Consider the following 12058-nt stretch of genomic DNA (forward strand, 5'->3'; position numbering starts at 1 on the left):
TAATTTAAAGAATTAAAATAATTTAATTTGCTTTCACATTAATAACAGGTTAATGTAAAAGGATAGAATTGTACAAAATTAAATAATTTAGTAGAATTTAAATTTTTGTACTGCTGTTTAACCAAATTTTAAATTGTATATTCAATTAGTAAACACCATAAGTATATGGGATAATTTCAATCTGGTTCAAACAGGTGTATGTATGTATGTATGTATGTATGTATTATGATGATGATGATGATGATGATGATGATGAAATTCTATAAGTCAAATCATGTAACTCGGTATATCGTATAACAAGACAGACAATGATAATCGCAAGATTTAAACATGGGCACTGGTTTGTGTTTGACGATCCTACATATGTAAAACAAAAGCAGAATATGCTTAGAAATTAGAATTATTCTAGTCTAGCCGCCTTTATACTAAAACTTAGCAAAACCTGTTCAAAACCTGTTGTTTTCTATCAACTGATCAGGCAACTTTCTGCAGTCAAGAAATGTGCTGTTTTATTTCCATATCAATGAAACTGCGTAGGCTTCTTCTCTATTGTTTCCATCTATGTACCGGAATCTCTCTCATTTAATATCGATTCTGGCTTTGTCACTTGTTTTATCGTTTAAGTTTCATGACTACAAAGAACTCGAAATTATTCACTCAAAATGTAAGGGCTCCTTTGCGATCCGACCCATTAAAATTATCTCAGCAAACCCCTTTCAGAATTACTACTTGAAATTTATTTCCCATATTTCATAGTCACAGAGACTACCCAGGAGTGCTGACCTAAAATGGCGCAGTATATTACAAGGTTGTCATTAACCTATATAGCCTCTAGTGACGGTGACAGATGAATAACGAACAGGAAACTGTGGTGGCCTACTCCACATTCTGCCGGAAAACTGCGCGGACAGACTGCGGAAAACAAGAAAAAAATTTCAGTCAACTTAGCTGCTGACCTGGCCTAGATTCGAACCTAGTATTTTCCGAATAGTACTCTACAGAATTACAGCCAGTCAAATCCACATGTCACTCATTCATGGAGCTGAGCCCTTCTTGAGGAGCTACCAGTTGTTCAGAGAATTTCCCAGCCTTTTATGGTACCCGAAGGTTCATTACCGTGTTCACAAGAGCCCTCCACTGGTCCCTATCCTGAGCCAGATCAATCCAATCCATTCCATCCCATCCTATCTAAGATCAATTTTAATATTGTTCACCCAACTACGTCTTGGTCTTCCCAGTGGTCTCTTTCCTTCTGGCTTTCCCACCAATATCCTATATGCATTCGTCTTCTCCCCAACTCGTGTAACACGACCTGCCCATCTCAGTCCACACGTTACACATTTATTTTATTTTGTAGGATTTTATATTTTCTCAGCGGTGGTTATGAAGATAATTATCTTCTGGTACATGACGCCGTGAAGTCCTTTGAATTTTGGCTCTGCTTGCTATCTACTTCACGCTGATTTCTTTCATTGTTTATTCTTGGATTCCGAAGATTGAGCCGACATGTTCCTCCGAAACGCTGGTTGTCTTTTAATAGGGCAACATGGCGTTATGTGCCAGAAGACAGGACTCATTATTTTCCTTTATTTCTACAAAATTGAGGTTATTTAAATACATTATTAATTACCTTAATCTCATAATTTCTATGAATTATTTAAATAACTGTAACGTCTCTTAAATTTTGTACATCCACTTCCGTAGAATGCAAGACTGACTTTTAATTTCACATAAAAACTTTTCATGTGCATCAACAACTTTCCAGATTCCTCGATTCTTCACATGCACAGAAAGTGACGTGGTGTCGATGTTATGAAAAATGTTTAGGTCTTTGGTTCAGTTATTGGGAAAAGTCAGCTGTAAAATATTTCATAACATTTTAGGCTTGGTGGCTGATCACAATTTCTCTAGCGACGCTTCGATTTACTTTCGCACTATTGCGTTTTACTTCCTCTTCCATGTGCGTTGATAGAATCATTAATATCGCCACTGACGACAACAGCTCTGATAGCAAGACATGATGGGTTTTATGTACAACCTCACGTCCAAAAAAACATGGCAAGAGATATAAGCCAGTAGCGAATATGAGTCAGGGGTGATAAGTACCCTTTTGCAGCTGCACTGTGCTGTAAACCGGGTTATTTTCGAAAGGCAATACAGAAAAATGTAAATTTAAAAACAGTACGTTTAGTATTAATGCGTTTCAGGACTTCGTCCATTGTCTTCCACATCTGTTCAGTTAATTTCCATGGTAAGAGGCTTAGTAGAAGTAAATAAGAACATTTTGAGGCCCCAAAGCCTGTATGGTTAAGATGGTAATTTTGAAAGAAACATTTAATAAATAGAGTGTGAAAGATTAAATTACGTAAGGATGAACTTCATAATTTGCGTATTATTATTTCATTTAAATTGCAAAAGGGTTTTTTACCCGGTAGCAGTGATACTACAATAAGACACAACATAACACAACACAACACAAATAACACACATCACACAAACAAAAAATAACACATAAAAGCACTTTAGCAACACACGATACACTAAACAAAATGAATACAATGCAAATACGATTACAACTTAAATAAATACAACTACAATGAAATAAATCAATATTAATACAAAATAAGTATGCTCTACACTAAACAGTAACAGTAATGGAACGTGTAATGTCATGTTTCATGCGTCCTCATTTCACCGTGACCGTCGCTTCATTCCACTTCACGTCTTCAATCGAGACAATGGCTATAGTGATTGAGGTTTGTCATGGTTTTCCTTAGTCCCTCAGGACAAATTCTAGGATTAGGTCCAAATCATTCTTTCTTCAAATCCTTTCCAATTCATCATTCATCCTACCAATGGACATTATACACATCAGATATTGGCAGCATCGTAAAATAATTCTCTTAAAAATTATGAACGGTATGTTTTGGTAAGGTGAGCGACTATTAGCTTCCGAAGATGTGCTATATTCTATGCATTTCGTATACGATTAGTTAATTCTTAGGGGGGAACCTTCCGATATGTGTATAAATGACTTTAAATACAAAATATTCTTGAGCTAAGACAATTTATGTTTGACAATGTCACTCTACACGTCACAAAGTGAATAATCATAATTAAATATGTGGGAGAAAAAGTGACTGGACTAAATGGCGGTAAAAGTTTTGGCATGAAATTGAAACCTAAATATAAGTTGTTCGTAGCTTTCATATTCTTATTTCACAACGAATGAAAACACTGTGACAGAAGTTTCACATTCTGTATGAAGATACAGCACATCAAACCCCTTAACAAGAGACCCCCAAAACATCCCTAAAATAACAAGTGTTTGGGAGAGGGGGTGAGGACAGACAAATCCAAAATGTACAGCGTTGGTGTCTGTTAGGATGGAGAAGCAAAAAAAAAAACAATGGCTGCCCTGACTCGGTGTACGCATACAAAAATAAATCCTCTTTGTCAGGAAGAAGAGCTCGGGGGAATTTTATGCTCCAGTGAAAAAAGAAAATAAAACACTGTGACCTGCTGTCATATTCTGAAAGTCCAGGAAAATAGAAGAGATAAATTAATATTACACTTCGCTCTCGGAAATTAAATTGAAAATATTTATAGAGACAGAGGGCACTATAAGTTAAACTTATCAGTTTCGTGACATGAAGTTACCTTAATTCGTTGTAGAACACAGCAAATTAACCAGATAATTGGATGCGTTTCCAAGGATAAACCTAAAAATATCTGTCGAACATACACTTAATATCGGGAAGGTGTGTATACAGTAATATTCTAGAGTTTTGTTCTGTTCAAATCTTTGTCAGTACACAGCCTATGGTGATTCAGGATTTTGGTCGTTTTCCTCAGTCCCTCCAAGCAAATGCCGGGAAGCTGTCTATATTAGATCATGACAAATACCTTCCAAATCCTTACCAATTCATCATTCATGATTTATCTTACCATTCGACTATACATAGTCTGGAAACTGACAGCTTCATAAATTAAGGACATGAAATACTCGTACGAAATAAAGTACCTAGTTTAGAGATCAATTTAGAGTGTCGTGCAGAGAAATAGTCTCCTTCCTCTTCATCCTCCTCATAGCTGTGGAAATAGCTCATTGTACTATCAGTGTCATCTATCTACCTCATTTCCTATACTTCTCCAACACTTACGTCTATATCACACCGTTTCCCTTATCAGTCCGTCTTCTTATATTCGCTGTACGTATTCTAGCCACTTTCTCTGCAGAAATATACTTTCTCACGTGGCTTCATAAATTGTATAAAAAGGTAAAGCTATCCAAGTAACAAGCCGTGAAGGCTATACGGTTGTGGGACGTTGAGGTTCCCACATTTTCTATACAACAGGTTCACAGACGGCGGTGGGGTTGTCAGCCTTACGCGCCGGCCGCATTTTTAACCCCAGGAAGATTCCTGGTACTCATTTCTGTTAGAGGCTGAGTCGACTCCGGGACCATATTGGGACTAGAAGGATTAGGTTAACTGAAAAATATGATGACCTCATCGAAAATCGAATCGGTGACCTCCAGGCTTGTAGCAACCTCAACCAATTACGATACCGCGAGTCCTTCATAAATTGTATTTTTTTTTCCCCTTGGCACTACGGCCCCAGTGGGCCTAGGCTTACCTCCATGAACTCCGTTCACTTCGGTTTTTCTAGATCTTACACATTCGGTAGGACTCCGTAGCTCGTCGTAAGGCCTATACCTATAGACAAACACAGAAAAACGCACACAAACATCCATGCCCTGAGTGGGATTCGAACCCACGATCCCGGCTTCCGAGCGAGCGAAGACAGTGCATGTCATAAATTGTACACCTCGCCAAATTATATGATGAAATCAAGGAAATTACACGGGAGAGGCGTGTAGTGTACATGGAAGAGAGCAAGTTCAGAAGGAAAGATTATCCAGGAAGACCAAGAAGTAAATGACAGAATATTAAAAAGGATCCTAAAGGAATAGGATAATATGGATTCGATTCATCTCACTCGGGATGAGGGACCAACAATGAGCCCTTGCAAACTCTGCAATTAACTCGTTTCACTTCTTGCCTGCCTTGTGCAGATAACAGTTGCACACGGTACGTAGGGAGAATCACCCAGCACTACAAACGCACAAAACATGGGCGCATAGAATAAGGCATTCTTTTAGAATTTTGTATATTGACGGAAGTTGAGTTTTCAACATCAAATTTCGAAGCATCTGATGATGAGCATATCGGTTGAAAAACATTAGTGCACCTTTAACCTAAATTTAAAGACTGAAATTGCACGTGAGACAGTGAACAAAAAGTTAAAATACATGACGTGTAACACGAACATTCAGCATGCGTTAAGCGCTCGGAATTTCTTCGGCATCTAATTAACTATTATATTCTCAAGAAGGATTTTGCTTTATGTAGCAAGTTAGTTACTTGGTTAAGTTATGCATTCGTTGTGTATTACATGTATATACATTAGAATTCTGCTTTTTATGTCAGAAAATTCTGTCTCCCGTTTATGGACAGACTGGAGAAATATTATTATGAAATTCGATAGGTTTACCCTATTTCAGAATGAAAATTAAATATGAGTAAGCCTAGGATGGACCGCGCCATAGCTCAAGCGGTTAGTCGCTGGCTTCCCACCGCGGCGTCCCGGATTTGGTCAAGTGGGACTTGTGGTGGACAAAATGGCGCTGGAGTGTGTTTTCTCCGAGTACTTCGGTTTCCCCTGCCAATCTTTATTCCACCAAATTCTCCATCATCATAATCACCCGGGAAAGGCTACAATAGGCCAATCAGTGGCCGCTGCGCCCAGTGGACCCAGTTGGACTCCACCCCCCACTAAGCGAATTAAAAAAAAACCTAGGGTTTAAAAATAAACACAGAGGGAACATCGCGTCAGTGGTTGAACCATGTCATTATTGTGCTATCAACAGAAAATAACTAGAATATATTTTCGACATACAATGAAAACAATGAAGAAAGCAGTCTTCTGGGATTTGGCACCGTGTATATGTGGTGTTAACCGACGTTTCGGAGGAACGTATCGCCCCCATCTTCAGGGTTGAAGAAGTATAAGTAAATCTGCAAGCGANCAATAATCGCTAAACCGGAGAATTTGTTGAATACGTGGGAAGTTTCGTCTGTAAGGTTGCCCACTCAGTGTACGACATAACCTCAAAGATGTTCTGAAAAGTTATGTCGTCTCTCTCTTTCTGGCTTTCCCACCAATATCCTCATACACTCCTACTTTCCTCAGTTGTGCTACATGCCCTGCCCATCTCATCGTCCTTGGCTTGATCATTCTAATTATACTTGGAGAAGAGTGCAAGTTATGAAGCTCCTTATTATGCAGTTTTCTTCAACCTCCTGTCACTTCATCTCTCTTCGGTCCAAATATTCTTAACGCCCTCAGTCTATGTTCCTCCCTTACTGTTATAAATCAAGTTTCACAACCATACAGAACCACAGGTAAAAGTATTGTTTTGTGTATTCTAATCTTTATGTTTTTAGACAGCAGACGAGAAGACAAAAGGTTCTGCACTGAATGGTAGCAAGCATTACCCGAGTTCAATCTCCTCTTAATTTCCTCCTGAATTAGGTTTTGGTTTGTTATTTTCGTTCCCAGGTATCTGAACTGTGCCACATTTTCAAAACATCAATTAGCTATCTTTATATCATGATTTTGCCTGCATTCTGGTGACGAGATAGCAACATATACTTAGTTTTCTTCTAGACGTGATACGAGTATATATAATTTTTATAATTTTATTTCAATCCTAAGAGCAGCTCATTTGTATAATATTTACCAGCCGGTATGCAATCGCAGAAGTTTAGTGTCCTACAAATCAATCAGAGTTTTCGAATTCTATCTTCCTTCTAAATGTATATACATATATATTTTCGTTATTCACAAACCTGCAAGGAACGACGCAATGTTTCTCTATTTTGCATAGAATGATTTCTGAAAAAACAAAAGTTCATGGTTTATGCTGACCATCTTACAGTGTATACACTTTTCACCTTATTCTTCACTTCCACACTACATGTTTCAGCACTAATGTGCCATCCTCAGGCGTCTTTATGCACGTTAAACTATTGCACTGCATGTCATAATGTCTTCATTCTAAAATGACTAAAATCTGTATTCGTCATATAGGACGATGAATTCTAAATAATAAAACTTTTCAGGATTCTTCCTACGTAGCACTCAAATACGCGAACTACGCCAATCCTCTCTTATGTGAGCATTCTTCCTACATATATTTGTGTATCGTGTTCTGTGTTGTGTTTTGCCCCTGTTACTGCATGCGTTGTACTGCTGAATAAGGTGAAAAAGTGTATACACTGTAAGACGGTCAGCATAAACCATGGACATGAATCAGTGTAAGAGGACGCTAAAATATAACATTGAACAAAAGTTATTAAGTGAAGATCATTTCTACGAATTATTTTTCAGCACAGGCATATGGAAAAGCAGCAAATATTTCTGAAACATATGGCCCTACTTCCAGTTCAGTGCTGAAATAAAATTAATAATACCTGGAACGAGAGTTACTTCCATGAACAGGCCTAGTTCTCCTAAAGGCACAATTTAGCAGTTAAATAAACTCTTTATTGAATATTTTGTATCAAGGAATAGGAGATTTCTTCTTTAGTTACTTTATAAAATGGAAACGTCAAACACAGGTTCTAGTGCACACAGCGTTCAGTAGAACCGTTACATTCTCTGATTTCCCTTTTATTTACCCACAAGGGAACTAATTTTACTGAGGGAACTGAATATATATTGGTAGCAAAATTATTTGCTACTGTATTCAATTTCTTCAACAATATAAATATTGGAAACTCCAAAGGAAACCAAATTAATTAAAAAACCGACGTAAAATAAATTCTATTACGTGTGTTCAAACGCTTTCTAACACTGATTAAAAACTAAACTAAAAAGTTTATTTGGAAACCACGTTCCTCCATTTTGGATTTTAAGTTATCACAGCGCTAATAATGAAGAGTTTTATCATCTTGGATATGACACCGTATAGTCTGTCGAGAATTCACGTATTCTTCAGAGGAATATAATGCCTCCGTCTTCAGAAACGAATTTGTGCTGGGCAAATAAGGAACAAGCAGCAAGTTCGGTCATCTTGCTGTTTGGTTCCGAGACATCTGCTTGTCTAGCATACCCACGACTATGATGATGGAGGGAGTACGTTCCTCCGAATTTCTACTAGACTACACGGCGTCATATTGCAGAAGATAGTACTCTCTCTTACCACGAGGATGGATTTCTTGATGTGTCATTATCACCATCAACATCTTCATGAGTTAGGCCATATTTGGTGTTTTCCGTTCCTTAAAGGGTTTTATAAATATATAAATAATTGAAATGTCATCTCAAGGTTTCTGAAATTCACATCCTGACGAGTCATACCCAATTTACATGCGAATAAGAGTCGTATACGCAAATGGAAAATACATAAGTAACAGAATTACTCGAAGAATGCCGACTTCTAGGATGTGGCACCCTGTAGATCTTGTGTGATCCGACGTTTCGGGGAATATATCGCCTCCATCTTCAGGACTGAAAAATCCGCGAGGGGGGGGACCAGCGTGGCCAGGTGGCTGTAGTGGATTTCTCTACCCTGAAGATGAAGGCGATGTGTTCCTCTGAAACGTCGGTTCACACAAGATCTACAGGGTGCCATATCCCAAGAAGGCGGCATTCTTCATAGTCACCTCTGTGAAAACCTCAAATCTGAAACTGTTACTCACCTACAAATATAACTAAATAAAGTGAGGGTAAGAGTTATGATCGCCTCTGTGGTCTAGTGGTCAGAGTTCCTAGCTACAGACCCAGAGCTCCGGGTTCAATTCCCGGCGCTACCAGATTTTCTGAGAAGTAGTGGGTCTGGAACGGGGTCCACTCAGCCACGTGAGGATAATTGAGGAGCTGTTTGAAGGAAATAGCGGCTCCGCTCTAGAAAACCAAAATTAACGCTAGTGGGAATTCGTTGCGCTGATCACGGGACACCCTCTATCCGCTAAAGTTGACACTAACTTCGCCGACAAGCGGCGGTCGCTCGGCCGGTATAGTTCGCTTGCGGACTAAACCCACAGAGTCTGTTTTTGTTTGCGGGTAAGAGTTACTCACTGACAGATCGTACTTAAGAAAGCATGCGGATAAGCTACGATACTCACCGACGAACCAGGGATTACGGCGGTTGCTCTCTACAGTCAGATTCAGGAAGTATTCCTCGAATCCTCGGACAGGATTGGCCTGCGGCTGAACGGACAGTGTACCCTCCACTTCCGGCTCGTTTCCGTCGGACACGAGATTGCGCGCACTCCAGCCGTCGGATCCAATCCACGAGAAGCTGCCAGTAGCGTTATTCCTGCGGACGGCACGCATCACGCCTGCCACCTCTTGGTCAGACCCGAAAATAATGGCTCCTGCAAAAAAAGAAAACATCAGAAACTTTGACAGAACTACAATGCAGAATGCCGTCTCCTGGGATGTCTGGCTGCAAATTTGATTTAGGAGGAAATTAAGTGGACTTAATTCAGTTAATGCTTGCTAACATTCAGCCTAGAACCTTTTATCTCCTCGTCTGATGTCTAAACACAAAAAAATTAAAACATACAAAAATATAATTTTGCCCGTGGTTCTCCATGGGTGTGAAACTTGGTCTCTGATATTAAGTGTGGATCATAGACTGAGGGTGCTTGAACGGAAGAGAGATTAAGTGCCGGAAGGAGCGTCACATCTTGTACTCTTTGCCAAGTATAATTATAATGATCAAGTCAAGGAAGATCAGATGGGCAGGGCATGTAGCACAAATGTTTAGAAGATGAATGCATATAGGATATTGGTGGGAAAGCCAGAAGGGTAGGGACCACTAGGAAGACCAAGACATATCTGGGTGGATAACATTAATATAGATCTTTGACAGATAGGACGGGGTTGTATGGACTGGACTGATCTGGCTCAGGGCAGGGACCAGTGGAGGGCTCTTGTGAACACGGTAATGAACCTTCGGGATCCATAAATTATTGAGAAGTTGTTGAGTAGCTGCACAATTGACGGCTTCTCAAGAACGGTTCAGCTCCAGGAAGTTAGTTAGTTACTTAGTTACCTGACGAACAGAACAACAAGTTAAAAACAATGAAGAAAGGAGAATCTGAGACCCTTAAATAAAAAAATCTTCTTCTTTTATGGCACTACAACAAACGTTGTCCAAGTGTTCCCATTTCTTCTAGGTTTCGTAATATGGTTTATGAACATTTGGTAGGAGCTCTAACAAGGGGATCGGCTGGTCGTTAAGTTTCTACCTATGCAGGACAACATAAAGTCCCCAGAGACTCAAGTGGCGGTAGAGGACAGTGCATGCCTCAGACTTATCTGCAGCTACTCAAGAATTTCCCAGCATTTTATGGAACCCGAAGGTTCATTACAGTGTTCACAAGAGCCCTCCACTGCTCCCTATCCTGAGGCAGATCAATCCAATCCATACCATTCCATCCTATCCCTCTAAGATCCAAATTGATATTGTCCACTCACCTACGCCTTGGTCTTCCCAGTGGTCTCTTTCCTTCTGGCTGTCCCAACATCCTATATGAATTCCTCTTCTCCCCAATTCGTGCTACATGCTCTGTCCACTTCATGCTCCTTGACTTGATCATTCTAATTATGCATGCCTTAGACAGCAAAGGATTCAATTTTCACCTGTCTGTCGAACTCGGCAAACGTTCATTGAGACAGGATTACAGTCAGAACCATAAACGTATCTTTAAGGAACTTAAATTGTGGGGTGCAGGACGGAATTTTGATTCACGTCGGAGTGAACCATCTAGTGCATGATATTAAGGCCGAAGCAACTTGTAGCCGTACAGAACCCAAATTCAACGGCTACGAAACATTTCAAAGGATTGGTGAATTACATCAGTTGTAAAACAGACCCTGAATATTAAATTCGATAACGAGAAACTATGGAAGCACATTAATCACGAATGCCATAACTAATATGAATTTACAACAAAAATAAAACGTCGAAAAATATGCAGTTCATCACAATAACGCCGCCATTTTAATGGGGGTTCTTTTCCTGCGAAGATAAATCCACTTTCGGTTTCACATTTCCATTTATTTCGATGCTTTTATCCCCCGCCATAACAATTTGTTTTATGATAGATACTGGCATGGCACGTTGGCACTTCTGCATTTCCATAAATGGCTCGGTTACGAATAATGACATGATAGAGATAAACTAAATCCAACACGCGAAGGATGTCCAAATTTCTGTATCATTTTGGTAGTGATTATGGGAAAAAAAGCGCATATAATACAAACTGCTTTCATCAGACTTGTAATATCTATCTATATATTGTAACGGATTTGCTGAAAGCGTTGCTAGGTAACAGACCGGTAAGCACACATCACAGCAACGAATGCACAGCAACAGGGCGTCCATTGCTAGGCAATGCATGGGTAGACACACCCGAGAACAATATATGATATCCGTTGCTAAGCAGTTGATGTGTTTTCGATCCTGAAAATGGAGGCAGTATGTTTCCTTAAACGGCCTGTCAATTTCTACCAATCTACACGGTGTCATCGAGAAGTGCGTAGTCATCAACCTCATGTTTCATTGCTAAATAATGCTCATTTTTTTAACGGAGCAATGGGCAATACCGAAACAGAATTCTGTCATCAAAGAGGCTGCATTTCAATGATTTCGGTTTCGGGCTTCTAAATTATACATGAAGGCCTGTCATATTATATAACGTATTGTTTCATAAGCCAGAAAATATATCCCTGTAACAGGCCGTGGAGGGCCATAGGGCTGGGAGACGTCGAGTCTCCCACATTTTCTAGAGAATCGACTCACAGATGGCGGTGATGTTGTCAGCCTTACGCCCCTGCCGCCCTTTACCCGTCAGGAAGAATCCTGGTACTCATTTCTGTTGGGAACTGAATTGAACCCAGGGCGACAGTGCTGCTAGAAGCATTAGGTCAATTGAAAAATCCAATGATTCCATCGGGGATCGAACCTGCAACCTTCCGG

General features: G+C 39.7%; 1 protein-coding gene across 5 annotated transcripts in view; it reads right to left on the bottom strand.

Moving 5' to 3' along the window:
* LOC111862499 (metabotropic glutamate receptor 2) overlaps positions 1 to 12058 on the bottom strand; it is a 1033882-nt gene that overhangs the window by 50158 nt on the left and 971666 nt on the right. For all 5 annotated transcript variants that reach the window (XM_033750785.1, XM_023847974.2, XM_023847981.2 and 2 more), the window contains one exon: positions 9195 to 9446. In XM_033750785.1, the coding sequence (XP_033606676.1) occupies positions 9195 to 9446 (252 nt within the window). The remainder of the gene's footprint in view (positions 1 to 9194; positions 9447 to 12058) is intronic.

The sequence above is a fragment of the Cryptotermes secundus genome, unplaced genomic scaffold, assembly GCF_002891405.2.
Source record: "Cryptotermes secundus unplaced genomic scaffold, Csec_1.0 scaffold882, whole genome shotgun sequence".
Classification (NCBI taxonomy): Eukaryota; Metazoa; Arthropoda; class Insecta; order Blattodea; family Kalotermitidae; genus Cryptotermes; species Cryptotermes secundus.